A 20,857-nucleotide genomic window follows, 5' to 3' on the forward strand; every position below is an offset into this window, starting at 1 on the left:
CTGTGTCGAGAGGAGACAATGGTGATGTGGTGGTAGAGCAATGACAGATTTTGCCAAGGAACGTCGTCGACTTTTGGCAATCGTCGCGACTTAAATTTTCCAAGCGCGATTGCAACTTTTGTATGTGCTTGAAGAAGGTATCTTCGTATTAGTTCGTAATCAAGATCATCTCATCCATGCGAACTCCCATTGACAGATCAGCATGTCAAGCGTGAAGCGGCCATTCGACGAGGACGAGCCTCAAGATGCTAATATACATCCGTCCCGGAAACGACGCCTTGAGAATGGAGACTCAAAGGCGGAATATGCGAAGCTCCTGAGTCCACACTTCAATGGTCTTGGAGATCCAATCCTGGAGAACCGACTTGAAGCTACGCGCGGACTGCTGAAGGCTCTGTCATCGGAATCGGGTGACCAAAGAGATCGACTCACTTATGTTAATACTCGACTCATCAAAGGTGTCTGCAGTGGCGCCAAAGCATCAAGGCTTGGATTTTCCCTTGCCCTCACAGAAGTCCTTCGACTGGCTGGTACAGGAAACACAAAACTCCCAGTGATCAATGTCATCGATCACATCAATGCCCTTACAACTCCTGAAAGCAAAGATGACAAGAAAAGGGAATACCTGTTGGGCCGTGTCTATTCATACCAAGCGGTTTTGCAGAGCGGCCTTCTGAGACACGCAGCGGAGAACGATCTCGAGAAAGTATTTGGCGTGATTGCGGAGCTGGCCTGTGAGAAGGACTGGGTACGCAACGAGTGTGGCGTCATTCTGCATGAGTTCCTCAAAGGCAAAGAGGCGAAGGCAGATCAAGTGAAGCCTCTAATCGAATCCTGGTGTTCAAAAGGCATTTCAAAGTCACCAGAAGGCGTGGCACTCTGGCTCACCGCGAAGAAGCAATTCCCGGATGTTAAATTGCCAAAGGGCCAATGGCACCACAGCAATCCACTACATGCACAAGAGAGGACAACTCTTACAAACGTTTTGCTTAAGAACGCTGCGATTGTGGTGGAGGAAGGAGCAGCACCAAACAATGCCAAAGACAAGAAGAAGAAAACTGGGTCGGGAACACGTCAAGCGATGCCAAGTTTTGCATGGAACGTGATACTGGCGCATGTGTACGAGAAAAACGAAGGCAAAGATCTGAAGTCATTTTGGGAAGATTGCGTAGCGAAGCCAATGTTCTCGGCCTCTTCCTCTACAGAAAGGAAGTTCCTTGGCCTTCAGATCTATTCAAAGGCAATTGCTTCGGCGCCTGCTGAATTACTCGGCGATATTGTGCACACGAACATCATCCGATGCATTGTAGATCAGCGCGCAAAACCAGATCGATACCTGTTTGAGGCTGCAAAGGTGCCCTTGAACCAGATGACAACACGGGCCAAGGACGATCCCTGGGCAGCTGCTGAGATGGTCACCAAAATGCTTGAAGTCATCCCTCCTCACTTGGATAAGCAGACGAAGCTCACCATCGACAGCCTTATTGCATCAGCGGATCAAGAAAATCTAATTCAGGTGGTGAAGGTTCTGAATGAGCTGATTTTGGCACCAGGGGTCTTGGAGCCTGGTGAAGCCGACAAAAAGCGACGTCTCCTAGCGGATGCGCTCTTGACCACTGTGCGATCACGCAGAAGCGATCCTGCTCAGCTGTTCAATAAGGATAACACAACTGCGCAGTGGCTTAAATTACTTCTGCATAGCCTTACCGACCTAGGCTTCGTGGACGTGGGCGAGAAAGCATCGCCATCTATCGCGGAAAGTAGCCAGAATGTATTTCGAGAACGACTGCAGTCTGCTCTCGGACATCTCGTGAGCTTGCCATTGGTGCAAGCTGTTCGCGGTCCTCTTGTGGTTTGTGGACGACTCCACTCATTCCGCAAGTCGCTCGCCATTGAGCTTGACGAAAAGTCCAAGACGGCCATCAAAGACGCTCGCAAGTGTATGAAAGACGAAGAGGAGAAGATGGACGGGCAAAATCCACAGGCCGTGTCCTTGGCTTTTCAATTGCTGCTTGGTTTGGGCACGTTGCAGGTCTACTTGCAGCAACCAGGCAGCATCCTTGTCCTGGAAGACATCACCGCATGCTGCCAGAGTCCAGAAGACTCAGAAGATTCGTCGACTATGCTGGTGGAACTCCTGATTAAATTTGTGTCCCAACAATCTGCGCTGTTTCGTAAACTCGCCGAACAGACGTTCACTGCCTTTGCACCGGAAGTCACAGCAGAAGGCCTCGAAGCGATGATAGATATTCTGTCCCAGAAGGAGACTATGGCTGGTCAGCAAGAGCTCTTCGGGGAGGAAGAACAAGATGCGAGTGCCGGAGGCGACGCCGAAGACGACGACGAAGAGATGGCCTCTGACGACGTCCAGGACATTGAGGATGCATCCGATATCGAGCTAGGCTCCGACGTGGAGCTCGTAAATGGCAATGAGGACGATTCTGGCAACAAAAGCTCCGACTCCGACAGTGAGGCCGCTGCTAGTGGAGATGACGAGCTTACTGAGTTTGAACGTAAGCTTACGGAGGCCCTTGGGACGCAAGGAATGGCATCTGACGATGACGGCTCCGACATGGACGATGAGGAGATGGCTGCTGTTGATGAGAAACTGACCCACATATTCAAAGAACAAAAGCTGGGCAACAACAAAAAACATCAGAACAAGGAAGCCAAGGAGAATGTCGTCAATCTCAAGAATCGAATCCTGGACCTTCTGCTGGTCTTTGTGAAATCACAATATGCAAACCCGATTGCTCTCGACTTGCTCCATCCTCTCGTCACGTTGACACGGACGACCAGCAGCCAGCCAACAGCACGCAAGGCACTTGATGTATTGGAGCTTCTTTTCGACACAGCCAAGAAGAACAAGGAGACTCCCGAGGTGGATGATGAAGAGGATCTGTTTCGTGTCCTGACTGCGATCCATGAAGAGGCCCGTATGGGAGGCAGCAAGCTTCACGCAAGAGCTTGCAGTCGCTCAAGTCTCTTCTTGGCCAAGATGCTGGTGAGTATGGATGACGGGGAGTCATATAAGCGCATCTTCGCCATGTATGGAGACCTCTCATGGGAATGGCGTACGGATGCGAAATCAAAGCTCAGCAGCGACCTCTTCAGCGAGTGGAACAACTGGTACATGCAAAAGTGAGGGTTTCGGTGGGCTATGGCTTGAACAATGAAGTCCTCATGATCATATCCCAGTCAAACGCCGAGCCGCCACTGCCGGGATCCGGAGGCTTGGTAAACGCTTACATTTTGACTTCACGCCAGCAACATCACGTCCAACTCCTTCTCTCTGACAAAGCTCGGCACCGCATCATTCAGCCTGCAGGAACCGAGTCTTCCCATTTCCAAGACTTTTCTGCATGCCAACTCTCAATTTCCCTCATCATGTGCACAAGCCTCACATTGCTTCTAGCATCTGCAAAGACCGCCCACCCAACGTCGTCATCACTGAGGTATGGAGCCCCGAGGACGGTATGCGCTTTGCGGCATTCCGTCCAGGAAGGATCAACAGCCCCCAACACGAATTCTCTGGCCCTGATACGTCCGACGCACGCACAGCTGCTTACACTTTTCAACCTTTGTCCGATCCGCTACTCGCCGAGTAGTGCCTGCATACTTGCCCCAGCTTGCGCTTCCTTCAACCTTCCCACAAGCTGCGGCTACGGAAACTGACGTTGCGCGTATTGCGTCCTCGCTAAGTCCGAGATATATTCTAGTTGCACATAAGTAGTCTCCAGCGTAAGCACCTCTCCTCCCGTCTGTCTTTCTCGCTCACTTTCCTCCATCTCGGCGACGCGCTCATTGGCGATATGGCGGGTCTCAGACTTCGTGGCAGATCGTTGCGCTACGCGCTGGCATTGACAGGTGCAGCAGCATGGATTCTTCAAGGTAAGTGAGTCGAGAAGCCGGAGTCCTCTTACATCCAGCTGAATATCTGTAGGATATGACCAGGCTCTTATGAATGGCCTTCTCACATTACCTCAATTCGAACGACAATTTCCTGCCATTAGCACCGCGACGCCGGAGCTCGAAGCCGAACACTCGACTTTACAAGGTACAGCTGTGGCTCTGTACGAAGTCGGAGCAGCCTTTGGCGCCTTGTCATGCTTCTTCATCGGTGAGAAATATGGACGCAAATGGACGACCTTCTCCGGCGCAGTGGTCGTTCTGATTGGCGTCATTCTTCAATCAACCTCATACTCGCTCGCACAACTCATCGTAGCCAGGATAGTCACAGGTCTTGGCGTCGGGTCTTTCACTGCTACGATCCCAACATGGGTCGGTGAGAGCTCTGAAGCTCATCAAAGAGGGAGTTTGATCATGATTGAGGGATCTGCTGCCATTTTCGGCGTGATGTTCGTTGGTTGGCTGGAATTTGGTGAGATATTGACGAGATGCAAGCTACATACACAAGACACGCTGACTTCGATCCAGGCTTCTATTTCGTGAAAAACAACCCCGTCAGCTTTCGTTTCCCTATCGCGTTCCAAGCATTCTTTCCACTAATTGTGCTCATCATGGTTCCCATGCTCCAAGAATCACCTCGCTGGCTCGTCTCAAAAGATCGAATGGAAGAAGCAAAAGTCGTCCTCTCAAAGCTCGAAGACGAGGACGAAGACTCAGAAGTCGTCGCAGAACGACTTCGAGTGATCCACAACTCCATCGAACTCTCAGGACAAGGACACTCCAGCAATCCATTCGCAAGAACACCCAACCGACATCTAAACCGAACCCTCATCGCAATCGGTGTCAACATTCTCGCTCAAATGAGCGGCGTGAACGTCATCACCTTCTACTCCAATACCATCCTCGAACACACACTCGGCTACTCAGCAGTACTTTCCAGGATCATATCCAGCTGTCTCCAGACCTGGCAATTCCTGGCAGCAACGTCGGCAGTCTTCCTCATCGATCGTTTCGGTCGACGTAGACTTCTGATCACCGGCGCTTTCCTGATGTGCATCGCCAACGCAGGTCTAGCAGGTCTCCAGGCGCATGTCGACAACAAGACCGCGGCGGGATGTTCTCTGATCTTCTATTTCCTGGCACTAGCAGCTTTCCCCATCGGTCTCTTCTTGATTCCATTCATGTATTCCTCGGAAATCGCACCTCTCAGAATCCGTGCTCAGGTCACAGCCATGTCGGGATGCTCGAACTGGCTTTTCAATTTCTTGGTCGCGGAAGTCACGCCGATTGCTTCAATAGCATTTCTTGGAAGTACTACGTGGTCTACGTCTGTACCAACCTGCTATCAGTCACGACGTTCTACTTGTTCCTGCCGGAAACCAAGAATCGGACTTTGGAAGATGTTGATGCGGTATGTTTATAATATTCGACTGAGATGAAGCACGCAGCGCTGACCAATCGTCATTACAGTTCTTCCTCAAAGCCACCAATCCTTTACAACCACCAAAGATCGCAAACACGTTACCTGAAGGTGCTGCTGAGAATACGGATTTGAGGGAAAAGATCAATCCCTCTCATGCTGATCAGGTCGAAGATGTGAAAGATGCGGCATGAAAAATAGACACGCTTGGAATGAACTTTTACCACACACAACATTCGAATTCTCTCTCATCAAAGACATTACATACGAGACTAACGCCACACATAGCGACTACCAAAATAAAAAAAAATCTCCACACCCTCACGCTCCATCAACCACTGTACTCACATAGTGGCCTCCTTAACCTCCCTAGCCGTCTTCTCAATGCCCTTCGCAACAGGATTAGCAACATTCTTTCTCAAGAACTCCGCCCCATCCGCGACGAGCTCACCGGCAGACTTCTTTGGCGATGCACTTTTCGCAGGAGACTTGGCCTTGGCCGGAGATTTCTTGGGAGAGGGGGTCGACTTGCTCACGCCAGCGGGACTCTTCTTCCTTGGCGACGACGGGGCTTTGACTGGGCTGTTCTTCTTTGCTGCTGGTGGGGAGGCTTTCTTCGCCGAAGCCTTTGATGATGTCGTTGAGCTCAGAGAGGATCCTGAAGAGGAGTTTTCGGAGGAAGTTTTCTTTGGTGCGGCCTTCTTTGGTGCTGCTTTCTTTGGTGCTGCCTTCTTTGGCGCTGCCTTTTTTGGTGCCGTCTTCTTGGGAGCAGCAGGCTTCTTGGTCGCGGGTTTGGCGGTGGTCTTCTTGGCTGGAGCTTTCTTCTTCTTCTTCTCGATGCCAGAAGGTTTCGCAGCAGTCTTGGCCGTAGTCTTCTTCGTAGCAGGCTTGCGTGGTTTGGAGATGTTTGCCCGCTCCGAGGCCTTCTTGGCTTCTTTGGCGAGTTCGGCGGTCTTTTTCTCGGCTGCCTCTCTAATACGTGTGCTCCTTCCACGATCGTAGCCTGGGTCCTTCTGTGACTTGCCGCTGGTCTTTGCCATCTTGATGACGATTTCTGCTCGCTCGATTGATCAGTAGGAGTTGCCTCGCGTTAATTTGACGAGATGTTGAATGCACCTTCGCAAGCTGTTGATGACAGGCAAATGTAACGCGAAGAAGAGGTATTCAATACTGCAAAGAGAGTGACGAAGCCGAACTCGATGTTTTGCAATCTATGTCATAGCCTGACGCGTGCGTTCTTGTTTACAAAATGCTTCCACAAGGAATGCGCCTCGAGCGCCAACTTTTTGCCTCATTCCATTTTCATTCCTCGTGACAGCTTTTCCTTAATTTCCGCAAATAAACACTGTGTATGCATGATAGCTCCTCTAGTGTACACCGTTGACCTTCGCCATGCGCTGGTTCATGAAAGCAAAGAAGCTGACGGGCGAGGCCGAAATGCCCATTGTGTAGATGAATCGACTCGCCAAGTAGCTACCGAAGATGGCACGGAGATAGGAATCCGGAACCTGCGGCGAAAAGATTAGCATTGAGATGATGCAGTGCTTTAGGACCACTGCGACTTACCCGCTCCAAGATCTTCTCCAGACCAATCTTCTGCAGCAACAGGTTCGGAAGAGCGTCTTGGAGAACACTAGTCCGCAAAGCGATATTGTTCCACAGCTCTGTACCTTGGAGCTCTTCGTCCATCTTCGTGATGGCAAGACTGAGCTGATCAGACAAGATACTCCTTGCGACACGTGTCTGCTCGTGTTCGCGCCAGATGGCCTCGAATTCGAGAGCAGCGTTCTGCTGGATTACTGCCTGCACTTGACGCACATAGTCTTGGTAGAACTGCGGCACAGTGCCATCAGCATGCACGCACATGTTCTCCAAGAAGCCTGCGTCGTCGAAGGAAAGCGATGCAAGCACTTCCAAGGACGAGCTTGTCACACCACCCTTGTTGGCGGAGGCGTCCTTGAAGACGACGCAGCCGGCCTTCTCCAGGCGCAACTTCGCCTCTTGAGTGATGAAGAGATTGGCACCCTCCACAATGTATGGGATGGTGCTCTTGCCTTGGGAAATCAGCTTGCTGGCGCTGGTGAAGTCAATTGATTCTGGCCGACCCCCGCAAGGCACGAACACGTCGAATTGCTCCTGATTGCGCAGGTGGAAGGTGTTTCGGAAAGTGGTGCCATTGTTGACCACCTCGCCAGTTGGAAGGGTGACGTTGTTGTCCTCGACAAGCACGCGGTAGCCATGCTTTGAGAGCTTCGACACATCGAAGTGCACAATCATCTTGCGCTCCTTTGCGAGACGTCTCAGCTCTGCTCGGTCAAGTCCGTTGGGGTCGGCAAGCACGCCAGAGCCGTCCACGATGGCGCAGTACTTCTCATTGCCCAGCAGGATCTCATTCGAGCCAAGGTCGCCATCCGGCCCACCAGTCTGGAGCTTGCGCACTTGCGTCTCGTCTAAATTGAGCTTGCGATAGATTCCCTTGACGTACTCTCGCACCGACAAAGTCGTCATACCATAGGCGTCGTGGGGAATGCCACCGAGTTTCGGTGACTTGCCGGTGAAGAACGACTTCCACCATGGAGCACCACGATCCTTGGCATGCTGTGTGGCCCAATTGACAAGATCTGCCGTGTTCTCATCTGGACCCATGAAGATGATTTCCTCCTTGCCATGTAGGTCGACAATGGGATCCTTGATGCCAGGACTTGTTGGAGGCAGAAGCAGATCCATGATGCTGTCAATGTACTTTTCGAACGCGATAGTAGCGCTTTCCTGATGGGCCATGTCGAGTAGCACGACACCTTTGCTTCCACCTTCCGGAATGTCCTTGTTCTTGCGTTGCTGAGTGTTTGCAAGATTGTAGTTTTCGTCAAACAGAGACCTGGCATTAATGGCATACGCTTCTCTGCTCCTAGATTTGACAATGCGAATGCCACCACGCGCGATATCTCGGAATCGAAGATGGAAGCCTCTAAATTCCGATCCAATGACCAAGAACATGCCGAAGAGAGGCTGTGGGTATTCCTCTTCAGGCAGGAAGCTTGGGTTCAATCGGAAGCTGATTGCGACCTTTGTGGGTGTGTAGAAGTTGGTCTTCAGGACTGAGCTGTTGAAGATGCGGAAGGCCGTCATGACCATGAGGTGATGCTCGTTGATGGCAGTCTTGGCAATCAAATCCTTGAGTTCGTCGTCACTGAGCACGCGCTCGACCTTCAATCGCAGGTATGAGAGCGTAGGCAGGAAATCATCTTGCTCGCCTCTCGTTTGCACGTAGTGGGTGCTTGCAAAGGCCAGGTATAGAGCTCTGACGAGTTCCGGATATTGATTGATGATCTCGAGGATGTAGTCGGCCGTGAAGGTTTCGGTGCGCAGACGCTTCTTGAGTTTCGACAGCAACTCTGCGTGTACACTATTGCTTGTGTCCAGGACTGACTTGAGCGTATTGTACTCATTGCCAAGTCTGTTCAAGAAGTGCTGAACGAAGACCCAAACGCAGTGTGCATAGATCGATTCTTGCAGAGACAAGCGACCACTGCTGAAATGTACCTGGAATCTGTTCTGCGGTATGCAGTATAGTAATGACACCTCCTTCATGACCTGGTGAATGCTGGCCTCAATCGGTGGGTGTTTCGAGGAGACATTCGGTGCGGGCTTCAGGTAGATGGACATGATGGTGATGCCGTTGCTGAACTGCTCCACGTACTTCCTGGTTGATGTCAAGCCGTAGTAGTGGTACAAGTCGCTCAGAGCAGCGAACATGCCCAAAGCCGAGCCTTGCTTGAAGCCAACGACCAGACGCTTCTCCCGAGTTCCCTCTACATCGTACATGTCGATGACTGGGCCCGTTCTAAGGACGACAGCATCCATGACGCTCTGGTAGATCTCTCTCGTATTGGTTGTGGTCTTCTGCAAGAATCTTTCATCCCCAAGCTCTTCCACGCGCGTCTCATCGGGCTTCGGCGATTTGTTCTTGAAGCTGGATTGGTAGACGAAGTAGCATCGTAGCGTTTGATCGTTGCCGCCGGGAATCTTGCTGGGCGATCGGAAGGACTCTATGCGATAGCTGTTAAGGCCTCTACTACCGTCGAGGTACTTGGTCTCCATCCTCTGCTCGAAGCCAGAGCCATTGATTGCCGAGATTCCTGGAACGCTGCCGCTTATTAGCGGATTCCTCTTATGAGCGCTCCGTCTTGACTTACCTAGTATCGATGTAGACTGCATGATCCGTGGCCTCCTTGTCGAGGTGAATTTCGAGCCTCTTGTCGTCTCTGGCGAATGCAGCGATCTTGGCTGCGTACAGAGAGTGGATGTGGCTCACAATCGCCTCGGTGGTCTCGGTGCTAAAGTACATGTCGTCGATGCCCAGCTCGTTGTAGAACCACTTAGTCTCGGTCTCTACGAGATCGGCGGGAATGAAGCCTTTCTCTTCCACCACATCCATAACCTGCTCCATCTGCTGCTCTTTGCCCTCGAATTTGGGAGCGACATAGCCAGATCCTTTCTCGTGTAGTACACGATGGGGGATCGCTCCTGGCACCGAAAGATGGGTAGGCTGCGGCGAAGGCTGTCTGCCCGGGGTTCGCACCACCTGGTCTAGGAGCTTGTTCTTGGGAGCAACTCCATTTGCGACACCGTTGGCGGTGCCATTGGCCTCTGGAGAAGCCATCTTGGGGAGATTGTATCAAAACGAGTGTGCGTCGCACGGGAAAGACTGCTCTTTCGGAGCAGCTGAATCTTGTATAGCGGGGAGGGGAGGGCTTTTGAAGGATCGGGTCGAGTTCGCTTGATCTGTGGAGGATTGTCAGAGGTCGCTGTCAGGCGGCAAAGAGAGAAGCAAGTAGGCGCGACAAAGAGAGCACAGAGCAGGTCTTATCAGTTGCCCGTCATCTCTGGTATCTAAGCTCATGCCTGATGCCTTGTTATGGCTTATGGTCCACGGGATCATGGGACGCCAAATGGCCCGTCTCAGTCTCAGCCTCAGCCTCTCCGAAACTTACCCTCGCTGACTGTTGCTGGTATCGGAGTAAGCAGTGGTTCCTGGCTGCTTGCGCGCGCGCTCGTCCCTCCGGAACGATCAGACGGCAGCACGGGCTGATATAGCTTCCTGATATGGCTTCCTGCTACGTGGTCACGACTGCACAGCAACTGCTGAGCACGCTCGGTAGGCATTAAAAGACGCAATGCCACATCCATCTGCTTCTCAAGTAATTATTTGGTAAAAAATCATGCACAGTCTACGGCAAAACGCGGCCTTTGCTGAGCACAGTTACGGTACCTGACTAGGCCTACACACACCTGTGTGGACCACTGGACCTGCTGATCCGTCCGGGGCTGCGGGGCAGACTTTTCACTTTTCACCTTTCACCGTGGCGTGGCGTGCATGATGACAGCAAGTTATTCGCCTCCTTGTTCGTCAACGATGTTCGCACACCGCTAATGACCCCAGATTTCAAGGGTGCCGGCGTCACGAGCGCTCAGCGTCGACCACGATGGACATCTACGGAAGCGAGAGCCTATCGTGGAGACAATGTGCAAGCATTCATCCGTATCTCGTGACTCTATGGACATTTTTCTCGTCATGCCAAAACCACAGCCCGGCTGCGCTACCCGGCGTCTTATGCATCTTCCCACTTCCCAATCCTGATCATTATAAACCTTTTGCCCTCGTTCGTCCTGTTTATTATCGAACCCTGTCGTTGAAGTTCCAATCGCTATGCAAGAATCAAAGCAGAAGAAATCCAGTCGCTAATGCAACAAACGCTGTACAAGATGCCGCGACCCACGACAGAGGCATCCGTGAGGCACCGCTGTGTTTGGACACGTGCGCAGTGATGAGCGCAGTCGAATCGGCCGTCGACAATGTCACCAGTCCGGTCCGAGTTGTGGCCACAACTTTGAGAACCTCGCCCGCAGCGATCGCAGGCTTCGAGACCATGCAATTCGCGGGATAGACTGTGGTCGGAAAACCTTTGTCATCCCAGCCAACTGATGCGGCAGCTGGAACCGTCGCGGTAGTCATAAAGCCTTGCTGGTTGTAACTCGTCACCACCTTATATCCAGAGCCCGTGCAGGAGGCTGCCGCTGCAGAGACAGGTTGCGAGGGCGAGGACGAAGCCGATAGGGATGGACTCTGCAGAATTGTCAGCATATCGTTCAGTATTCAATGAAGCACTGGGATGGTGCTTACTCACAGGGGCCGCCGACGGCGGCACGACCTTGCCGGAACCACTGATAGTCCAACCTGAAGGGAGGCCAGGAAGCGTCGTGTAAGAGACAGTGGCTGTGTGAGTGTCGTGGGTACCGCTCCATCCTTCGTAACCGCTGGTCGTCGTGGTGATCTGTGGTGCATCTGTCACGGTGACACTACCACCGGAGTTTCCATTGACCTGTCCACCTTCTGATTCGATGCTCTCCCATGTGCCGCTCTGGTCGCCATACGTGTACTTTGAGCCTGTCGAGTAGTCGACGATTGCGATTTGGCTCACGTACATCGAAAATGGACCGGCAGAGTAGTCCACATGACCGCCTGCCCACGCGATGGTGCCTGCGGAATTGCCCGGATCACCGCCTGCCCATGAACCAAGCTTGAGCTGCATGGGTGTCTGTGGGTATTGACCCTTCGCTTCATTGGCATTGAGAACGCGGACGGTCGAGTCATCGATAGTCCATACGATTTGACTCTCAGTCCACTCGACAGTGTATGTGTGCCATTCGCCCTGCGTGTTCTTGACCTTGTGAATCGCAGCTCGGTCGTAGGTTGTGGAAGCGCCTTTGCCAAAGTAATTGCTCTGCACTTGATCATTGGCACCGCCCAGCCACTCCCAATCGATCTCGTCAAGATCATCTGATTGTAACACCAGAGAGCTGACTATGCCGGTGCCAGGTGCGGCTTTCATCGTCACTGAGTATTTGCCAAACATGATGTACCATTTTGATACAAGTGTTGGCGCCTGGCCAGATTGTGCCACTGTGAATGCTACGCCGTTCGAATCGTATGTGGGCTCGCCTTGTGCTGTAAATTGGTCTGAAGCACCGTCTGCGAAATTGACAGTGATTGATTTGCCGAGTGCTGCATCTGCTGGGCAGCCCGATTGCGTCGTCGGGTTGCATGTCGAGTATGTCTGTGCGGAGACTGGGCTTGTAAAGGCGAGTGTAGCGATGGTCGCGATTGCTGCCAGGCGCAGCGATGACCGCATGTTGAGGATATGCGATAGTGTCAACATGCTCTAGCAATCTATGCTGTCGTTGTTGATAGTGAGTGCAGCAATCACCCTGTCCTCTGGGTGCTGTACAGGTGAGGAAGGATGGCTGCGTGCGAGTGGTAAAAAAAGTCAACGACCTAGCCTTCGAATGTATACTTATTCTGCTGGTTCTGTGCTCTGTGCTGTCGTCCCAGCCATTTCTGACGATGTCTAAGGTGCCTCGTTACCTATGCGCGATGCAGAAGTGGTCGGTGATGATGATGTGAGAGGCTGGAGAGGCTGGGAAGAAAAGCGCCGGAAAGCCGACTGGGATTTTGCTGGCTCGGCCCGGTCAGCCGATAGAACCCTACTCGCTAGCTAGCTTAACCCGGCTTCGGCCACCTCCCACCTCCCCTTTCGAGTCAATTGAAATTGTCCTGCCTTCCGCCACGCAACAACGAGGCAACAACTGCCCAGATATACCACCATGTCTTTGACAAACGCCAACCCAGATGAAGCTGCTCGCGCTGCGAAATTGTCGTCAAGAACTCTTGCGGTGCTCTCCAATGACGCGAGGAACAAAGCCTTGGATGCCATTTACGATGCTCTCTCTGCTGCGCGGGATGACATTTTGGCGGCGAATGCTGTAGACCTTGAGAAGGCAACGATTGCGACCAGCGATGGCCAGCTCAATCCGAGCATATACAAGCGGCTGGACTTGTCTCGGAAAGGCAAATTTGACGATATGCTGCAGGGCATTCGTGATGTTCGGTCACTACCAGATCCAAGTAGGTCATGCCCAATGATACCATATACTGTCTCAAAGACCTCTCCTATGTCCTCCTTAGCCTTTCTCTAAACAGCCCTGCTGACTTTCTCAGTCGGCAGGGTGGACCTTCGCACCGAGCTCGATGACGGACTGATACTTCAGCGACAAACATGCCCAATCGGTGTTCTCCTGATCATATTTGAAGCCAGGCCAGAAGTCATAGCCAACATCGCTTCTCTTGCTATCAAATCTGCCAATGCTGCGATCTTAAAGGGCGGCAAAGAATCCACAGAGTCGTTCAAGATCATTGCCTCCATCATCGGCAAGGCACTCGACAGCACGGAAGTCCCGAATGACTCCATTCAGTTGGTGGCTACCCGCGATGCCATTGACTCACTGCTTGAGCAAGGCCAATACATTGATCTTTGCATCCCACGAGGCTCGAATGACCTGGTCCGACATTGCCAGCGAAAGGCACATATGCCAGTCCTTGGCCATGCGGATGGCCTTTGTTCGATCTATGTCCACCCAGACGCCGACCCAAAAATGGCAGCAGATGTCATAGTGGACTCCAAGACAGACTACCCTGCCGCTTGCAACGCTGTAGAAACCCTTTTGGTACACGAAGACGCCCTCCAAACCATTCTCCCAACAATCGCATCGGCATTGGTCTCGAAAGGCGTCACTCTCCGCTGTGATGCACAATCAAAGGCCGCTGTCTCTTCTGTGGACCCATCGCATGTGCAGGATGCCACCGGCGCAGATTATCAAACAGAATTCCTCGACCTCATCCTTGCGGTCAAAACAATTCCTGCTAGTTCGGACGACGCGACCAAAGCTGTGGATGCAGCTGTCGAGCACATTAATACATACGGCTCTCATCATACAGATGCGATTCTGACATCGTCAAAAGAGATCGCCGATCGATTCTGTAACGGAGTCGACGCTGCTTGTAAATTCTGGAACGCCTCAACAAGGTTTTGTGACGGTATGAGGTTTGGCTTCGGTACAGAGGTTGGCATCAGCACCAACAAAGTACATGCTCGTGGCCCTGTCGGCCTTGAAGGCTTGACTATCCACGAGTATCGGATATCAGGTAATGGTCAATGTGCTGCCTCATACTCTGGCAGCGGAGGCAGAAAGTACAAGCACGCAAGGCTGCCGCTGTCGAATGGCGTCTAGGCGTAGTACGTGGAGTCATTGCGAGGGCAATAGCTTCTAGAATTGCACAGATGGCGTGTTGCAACATCGAAAGCATTCGACACTTCAACGGACCAACAAGGTTCCGTTTAGCAGCATCAAAAGTCAAAATCACGTCGACCGGCCGCCAAGAACTCCATCATGTCTATCTCTGCCAGCTCTTCGAAAAAAAAAGATCGCTGATTGATCACCGATTCTTGTCAACCTGGCAGAACCCAGAGCAGTGTGCCTCTACAGACCGACATTGACCTGTAAATGAACCCGCCATCAGATTCTCGTGCTGCCTTTCACTGATCAAGTAGTGTAGCTATACATCGGGAACTCCCAACGGACAGAAGATTAACATCCAATCAACATACATAAGTCACAAATTTCATGCCCCATTCACCAACCAGAAATCATCCATTGATCCAGCTCGGTTCGCCCAAGTCAGTACAGTCAAGTCGTCCTTAGTGCTCGGAGACGTGCTAATGTAATGCAGTGGTCAGGATGTAAGCGATCACAAATCCTCGTGTGAAAAGTAAAACGGAACGTCGACGATGGAGGTTCGAGTCCTTCACTGGTATGTGATGTCGTCTAATAGGCAATGTTGATTGAAGAGAGTTGCTGATAAACAGTAGAGCGAAATTGTGTAAAGACCTTTTTGCTTGCTGTTTCTTCTCTGAGAGTTATGAATGCCTGAGGGGTCAGATAGCAGGTTATCCGGAGCTCGTATTTTCGCGATTTCGAGATAAATCAAGTTCAGGTCTTGTTCACTCCCTCTGGGCTCAAGCAATCAGAGGAGCTCTTGGCTCGAGAAACATCGCCAGAGGACGTCTTGCCATGGAGATGTCTTTTTGCAATGCACCTTTCTGCTCATGCTTTGCAAGCAGAAATCTTGGCCTTTGTTTCGCCCGGCTCTTGCCACTAGCTAATGATATCTTGTTTGATGGGTGTCGATGAAGATGAGGAGGCAGGGCAGGAAGGTAGTGCGCAGGGATCACGAGTCTTGGCGGACTGGCCAAACTTTAACGAGACTTCTTCGTGAAAGACAGTGGATCAAGACTCTCAAGTCAGATGTACTCCAGCGTGGTCCTCGAGCGAAGCGCCATTCCAACTCATCCATCTCTCCCACCAAAGACCCAGCATCCCCATCGTTCCACCTCGTGATCCGCGAGCTTCAGATAGCCTGGATCAATCCATAACCATCACCACGCGGCTCACCTAATGGCATGTGATGAAGTGCGTCGAAAAGTGAGGAGTCGGGATCAGAGGAGACTCATAGGATCTTATAAAAAGCAGGCAGTATTACGCTGCATCTCAGGTGTCGCACACGGACCATAGCCACAGACCTTGACGCGTATATGCTACTAGGTGCCTGAGATGAAGACATCCCCTAAACGAAGGCCGTGGTTAAGTCCGCCGAACTGCTGTATAAGATCTGGGAGATCTGGTTGGTCGAATCCGCTTTGCATAAGTTGGCACAGACGTATTTTGTATAAGGAATCCCCCTAAGTCCTAGTTTTGCCGACGAACGCCGACAACGTACGAATATTTACTGGGGATACAAGGATTTCCGCTTCCTCAAAGCCATATTCCCGCAATCCTGACACGCAATCAAGATCTTGCCTCAGGAATCGTTCATCTCTTGTTTGTTCCCGGCCTCCGCTTCGCGAAGCTAATCTAGCTCCTCAAACTCATCACCCTTGCTTCGACACTTGCACGAGCCGCTTGCAACGACGCGCATGACAAATAAAGTACTCGTCCACCAAATTATACGCCACACCATACATGTACCGAAGCAAACAATAAACCACCTTTTCGTCCTCCGGAAGTTTGATGATACCTGTACGTACTTCCCCTAAGTTAGGTTAGCTGCCTTGATGAATGACGGATTGCTCGATATCGTACATCCCAGTCCCGCTTGCAAGCCGCTTCAAAGAAAGGACACACGGTGCAGACAATGTTCTTGTGCACTTTGAATGTCTTCGGTGGCGTCGCAATCTGCAGATCACTCCATTCGCCGGTGGCGAAAAGCTTCCCGTAGACAGCGGAGGGTGGTGTCTCGTTTGCGACCATGTTCATAATTTGAAGCAGTAGGAGCGGCGGCTGAATTCGTAATGGAGTTGAAGCTAGAAGTAAGCAGTCATAAGTGGTCAAATGCCAAGCCTGCAGCGCCGCCACTCATGTTTCACATCAACGGTGAAGAGGAAAGAAGACAGAACTTACTTTAATGTGACCACACTAATTGTTGGCCCTACCTAGGTAACTGGCGATACGCCTCTTCTGCTCGATATGCTGCAAGACCTCCGCTGTCACCCATCGACGCCACTCCCTGGGCTGATCTGTTTCTTTCAAGTCTGCCTTCATGATTACTGCCCCGAAATGCTGTGCTTTGCACTACGGATCTCTCCCATCTCATTGTATGAGGGAGCATGCTCGCCTTCGAGCTCGAGATACTCTTCGTACGCCTTGCGTATCACCTCCTCGTAATAGTCCGGCGATAAAATAAGAAGTCCCCACGCGACATCATCAGCGAGGATATACCTGAACAAATCATAGGTAACTTCGACATAGCATTCCAGTATCGCAGTATTTACTATCTTGCGGTATTCAAAGATAATCTGCCCGATGGCGACGAAGAGTCGAGGTGCATGAGGATATTCGCGTTCCTCGCATGCCATGGCTATTATAGCTTCATAGATCTGACCAGCTATGCCCGTGATCTGGTACTGTGGATTGTCAGCCATCAAATTGAATACATTTCGGCGGAATGAGGACTCGCCTTCTTGAGGGCAGTGAGAACCTCGAACAGATGACGAACGGCAGCAATGGGATCTTCCAGCAACTTCGGTATATCTGGACTGTGTCCGTAAATGTTTTGCAGCAGCTCCTCTATCACAGAGGCGGGCTCCGAAACGCCGATACTGTTTGTCGGTATATCCTGTTGTGGGTCAACTTCAATCGCTCGCAGTAGAAGGCATGTCCTTACGTTGAGATCCTCGGAGCAGACTGCCTTGAAGGAGGGAGAAGCTGGGCAGACAATATTTTTGTGTACACTGAATTCGCGGTCTTCGGCCATGATTGTAAGGTCGGAAAACTCTCTGGTTTTCCACATCCTGTAACCATTTTCAGCAAAGCATTTGTAGTGACATATATGAGACTGACCGCTGTACCATATTCTTGAATGGGGCGTCGGATGTTTCCTTACAGCTGGACATCGCCGACATGTTGGGTGAGCTTGATACTAATTGCGGATCGATCACTCTCGCGATTGGTGGCCTATCGAGCGAGTTCGAGATTGACTCCCCGGACGAAATGGGCATTGATGAGTCGTCGAGCGCCATTCTGCAGCTATGTTTCTGTGAGTATGGACTCGAATGAGCAGAATAGAAGGTGAAATGTATTCGGCTATTATGCATATGCGTTGAAAGGCCGTTTCTTGGCTTGTCAATTTTGTTGGGCAAGAGCTGTTGCCACTCTTCTCGATAATATTTGCGGATTCTAGGTCATGGTAGTCGTCGCGCAGGGAGTAGAGAATTTGTTTGATAACTTAGCTGTGACTTCTCTGCGTTCGAAGATTGCAGTCGAGCGCCACAATACCTCTCCAATACAGCCTCTCCGCTGACGTGTGCCATGTTTGTGAAACTCGCTGTGTGCTCGTGGTATAGTCAGCACGTCGCGATGCGTAGAATCAGTGGGCGAATGCAAAGCAGATCCAGAACATCCTTCAGTCCAGGTATCAACGCGGCATGTGACACATGCCAAGCTTGCAGAGTGAGTTCGGTAAGCATCTATTTGCTGACTGTATCATATGGTCGAGATGAAATTCGACCAATTGAATTCCAGCTCCAAGTCAAACCTGCTATCCGATCTAGTCCACGTTTTCCCACCTCGAACTCCAGACTCCGACGCTATGCCCGCAGTCGTAATCAATCTCCTACAGTCCTTGTCGTAATCTTTCTCCCAACTTTTGCTTTCCAAACTGGTAAATCTTGAGCAATCCCTCCTCGCTCAGATCAATGCCCTGCATATTCGGGATATCTTGCTGAGGCGGTCTGCTGACTCTGCTGGCAATGATTACTGGGTCTGTCTCGAGGATGATACCATCGTCCACAATCTCATCGATGCAAAGAGAAGCAAGGTCGTAGTTCTCGATCAATGTCCGCTTGTCGACAGAGTTCCTGGGGACATGAAGTCAGTAAAGTTATGTAGAGCAGTCGCAAGGCTGCACATACTTGAGCAAAATGTTCAAGCTATCCCTCAAAGCCAATATCACATTGTAAAGCATGATCTCATTCTCGTCCGCGCCTCCAACCACGTAGAGCATAATATCCGCCTCCATTTTAAAGACCACTACTCGGTTGTCGTAGAGTATGACATCGCTGGTCTGCTTGGCTGTCTTCTCTAGTAGCCCCTTCTCGAATGCTTTCTGGTCCTTGACAGTTGTATAAGGTTGTGCGCCGGGATAGTTGTTGCCCTGAGCTCCTTGTGGGATGTGCGGAGGGGAGTAGTATTTGGCGAGAATGCGGGAGCTGTCGTCGGTGCTGAGGATGAGGATCGCATTGACCGAGAACAGTGACATGTTGGGAGCCATGATGACGGTATTGGAGTTCTGAAGCGTCAGGCGGGAGGCTTGGAGTATTCGTCGTTCTGATCAAGGGACAAGTGGTTGTAGCGTTGCATGTGAAGCGGTGATGCTTGGCGTGTAAACTCTAAAGTGGGAAGGGACAGCTTGCGTGGTCGCGAGCTCTATACAGCCAGCCAGTTTCATGCCAAGGCACTCACATCAATGCCATCAACACGATGAGGTTGATACAATGGGCCGCATTAGGCCTTACGAGCATCGCCGCTGCCGAATCGAATTTGACGCACGAGTCGAAAAACATTCTCCCCTCAGCATTTGCTCCGCCGAAGCACTTCCGCAATGTCAATCTGGTGCGCAATATCAACTTGGAGAAGAGCTATCCGCGCGAGACCATCAACGTTGTGATTGAAAACATTGATTCAAAGGAGCAATCAGAATACTATCTGCCATTCGAGCAAGGACTTTTGGGACGGATTGGTGGGCTGGAAGCGAAGGACAAGAAAGAGCCCGCGAAGGGAAACCTCCCGGTCGAGGTGGTTGGTATTGATCCATTTAGGTGAGGATATACTTGCATCGATAGAGTATTGACTGAGAATTGACTCTTGTAAAGCACGACGGAATACTACAAGATCACACTACCCAAGGCTCTCGCGCCAAAAGAGCAACAAACGCTCGCGATTACATATTACGTCCTCTCAGCCCTTGAACCACTTCCATCACAGATCGAGCAGAATGCCGAGCAGTATGTGCTGCACAAATTCTCCGCCTACGCCCCCAGCGCATACACCACGTCCAAGCAGAAGACGAAGCTGAAGCTACCAACTACCAAAGCTCCAGACTACACGAACCTGCCAGCCGAGCTGAACGCAGAGGGAAATGCCGACCCACAGAAGCAGGGCACGACATGGACATACGGTCCTTACGATGAGCGTGAGGCAGGAGCTACCCAAGAGGCTAGCGTGAGATACGAGTTCACCAAGCCTCTCACTCACAGCAAACTGTTGGAGCGGGATATCGAAGTCAGCCACTGGGGCGGCAACATCGCCACGGAGGAGCGGCATTGGCTCACAAACCGTGCTGCAACACTCAAGAATCACTTCTCGCGTGTGCAATATGCTCAATCAAATTACTACAACCCACCGACCAGCGCACTCAAGGAAATGCGCTACCCATTGACCGTGGGAAGCGTTGATGCATACTTCATTGACGACATTGGCAATGTTTCCACGTCTAGGTTCAGGACCAACAAGCGCGAGTCTAACTTGGAGATCAAGCCTCGTTACCCAGTCTTCGGAGGCTGGAACTACAGCTTCAAGGTCGGCTGGAATGGTAATCTGCCGAACTTCCTCAGGAGGACAAAGGCAGGCTCAGAGACTTTCGTTCTCAAGGTTCCATTTTTCGAAGGTCCAAAGCAGGCCGAGGGTCTTGAGTATGAGCGCATCGTCACCCGCGTCATTTTGCCAGAAGGAGCTACGTAAGTCTTGCCAAGACCATCCCCTGAAACAAAAACCTAACATCTCGCAGCAACGTGAACTTCGAGACCACAGTGCCGCTCGTCGATAACAGCACCAGTTTCCACCGGACTTTCATGGACACCATCGGCCGCACCACGCTCACGCTCACCGCCATCAATATCGTTGATGAGCTTCGCGATCGTGACCTCATCGTCACATACGACTACCCATTCTCAGCGCGATTCAGGAAACCACTCACCATCACGGCTGGCTTTGCGGTGGTATTTGTGACTGCATGGGTGATTGGCAACCTAGACGTCAGCATAGGAAAGAAGCAAAAGAGCAGCTAGACGAAATGAC

General features: G+C 51.4%; 8 protein-coding genes across 8 annotated transcripts; 4 read left to right on the top strand and 4 right to left on the bottom strand.

Moving 5' to 3' along the window:
• Window positions 1-202: 202 nt before the first annotated feature.
• Window positions 203-3,145, top strand: MYCFIDRAFT_77075 (uncharacterized protein; the record flags this gene model as incomplete). The annotated part of the gene is made up of 1 exon (XM_007929902.1): window positions 203-3,145. The coding sequence occupies one exon, from the start codon at window positions 203-205 to the stop codon at window positions 3,143-3,145; it is 2,943 nt and encodes a 980-aa protein (XP_007928093.1).
• A 667-nt stretch (window positions 3,146-3,812) lies between these two features.
• On the top strand, window positions 3,813-5,523 carry MYCFIDRAFT_183253 (uncharacterized protein; the record flags this gene model as incomplete). The annotated part of the gene is made up of 5 exons (XM_007930231.1): window positions 3,813-3,891; window positions 3,944-4,381; window positions 4,438-5,143; window positions 5,209-5,320; window positions 5,380-5,523. The coding sequence occupies 5 exons, from the start codon at window positions 3,813-3,815 to the stop codon at window positions 5,521-5,523; spliced, it is 1,479 nt and encodes a 492-aa protein (XP_007928422.1).
• A 989-nt stretch (window positions 5,524-6,512) lies between these two features.
• Window positions 6,513-10,513, bottom strand: MYCFIDRAFT_56074 (uncharacterized protein). The gene is made up of 4 exons (XM_007929829.1): window positions 10,324-10,513; window positions 9,526-10,114; window positions 6,896-9,476; window positions 6,513-6,837 (listed from the first exon to the last, which is right to left on the bottom strand). Exons 2-4 carry the CDS (start codon window positions 9,990-9,992, stop codon window positions 6,697-6,699), a joined length of 3,189 nt encoding a protein of 1,062 aa, XP_007928020.1. The 5' UTR covers window positions 9,993-10,114; window positions 10,324-10,513; the 3' UTR covers window positions 6,513-6,696.
• Window positions 10,514-11,487: 974 nt separating this feature from the next.
• On the bottom strand, window positions 11,488-12,483 carry MYCFIDRAFT_99679 (glycoside hydrolase family 16 protein; the record flags this gene model as incomplete). The annotated part of the gene is made up of 1 exon (XM_007930232.1): window positions 11,488-12,483. A coding segment is annotated over one exon (996 nt), but the record flags the coding sequence as incomplete, so codon positions are not given.
• Window positions 12,484-12,971: 488 nt separating this feature from the next.
• On the top strand, window positions 12,972-14,527 carry MYCFIDRAFT_56076 (uncharacterized protein). The gene is made up of 2 exons (XM_007929830.1): window positions 12,972-13,295; window positions 13,389-14,527. The coding sequence occupies exons 1-2, from the start codon at window positions 12,995-12,997 to the stop codon at window positions 14,456-14,458; spliced, it is 1,371 nt and encodes a 456-aa protein (XP_007928021.1). The 5' UTR covers window positions 12,972-12,994; the 3' UTR covers window positions 14,459-14,527.
• A 2,300-nt stretch (window positions 14,528-16,827) lies between these two features.
• On the bottom strand, window positions 16,828-17,685 carry MYCFIDRAFT_197960 (uncharacterized protein; the record flags this gene model as incomplete). Its single annotated transcript, XM_007930233.1, has 3 exons — window positions 16,828-17,187; window positions 17,280-17,574; window positions 17,624-17,685. The coding sequence occupies 3 exons, from the start codon at window positions 17,683-17,685 to the stop codon at window positions 16,828-16,830; spliced, it is 717 nt and encodes a 238-aa protein (XP_007928424.1).
• Window positions 17,686-18,219: 534 nt separating this feature from the next.
• Window positions 18,220-19,066, bottom strand: MYCFIDRAFT_56080 (uncharacterized protein). The gene is made up of 2 exons (XM_007929831.1): window positions 18,694-19,066; window positions 18,220-18,639 (listed from the first exon to the last, which is right to left on the bottom strand). The coding sequence occupies exons 1-2, from the start codon at window positions 19,050-19,052 to the stop codon at window positions 18,396-18,398; spliced, it is 603 nt and encodes a 200-aa protein (XP_007928022.1). The 5' UTR covers window positions 19,053-19,066; the 3' UTR covers window positions 18,220-18,395.
• A 195-nt stretch (window positions 19,067-19,261) lies between these two features.
• MYCFIDRAFT_63137 (uncharacterized protein) lies at window positions 19,262-20,847 on the top strand (the record flags this gene model as incomplete). The annotated part of the gene is made up of 3 exons (XM_007929856.1): window positions 19,262-19,599; window positions 19,654-20,517; window positions 20,568-20,847. 3 exons carry the CDS (start codon window positions 19,262-19,264, stop codon window positions 20,845-20,847), a joined length of 1,482 nt encoding a protein of 493 aa, XP_007928047.1.
• Window positions 20,848-20,857: the final 10 nt, after the last annotated feature.

This window comes from Pseudocercospora fijiensis (genome assembly GCF_000340215.1).
Source record: "Pseudocercospora fijiensis CIRAD86 unplaced genomic scaffold MYCFIscaffold_6, whole genome shotgun sequence".
Lineage (NCBI taxonomy): Eukaryota > Fungi > Ascomycota > Dothideomycetes > Mycosphaerellales > Mycosphaerellaceae > Pseudocercospora > Pseudocercospora fijiensis.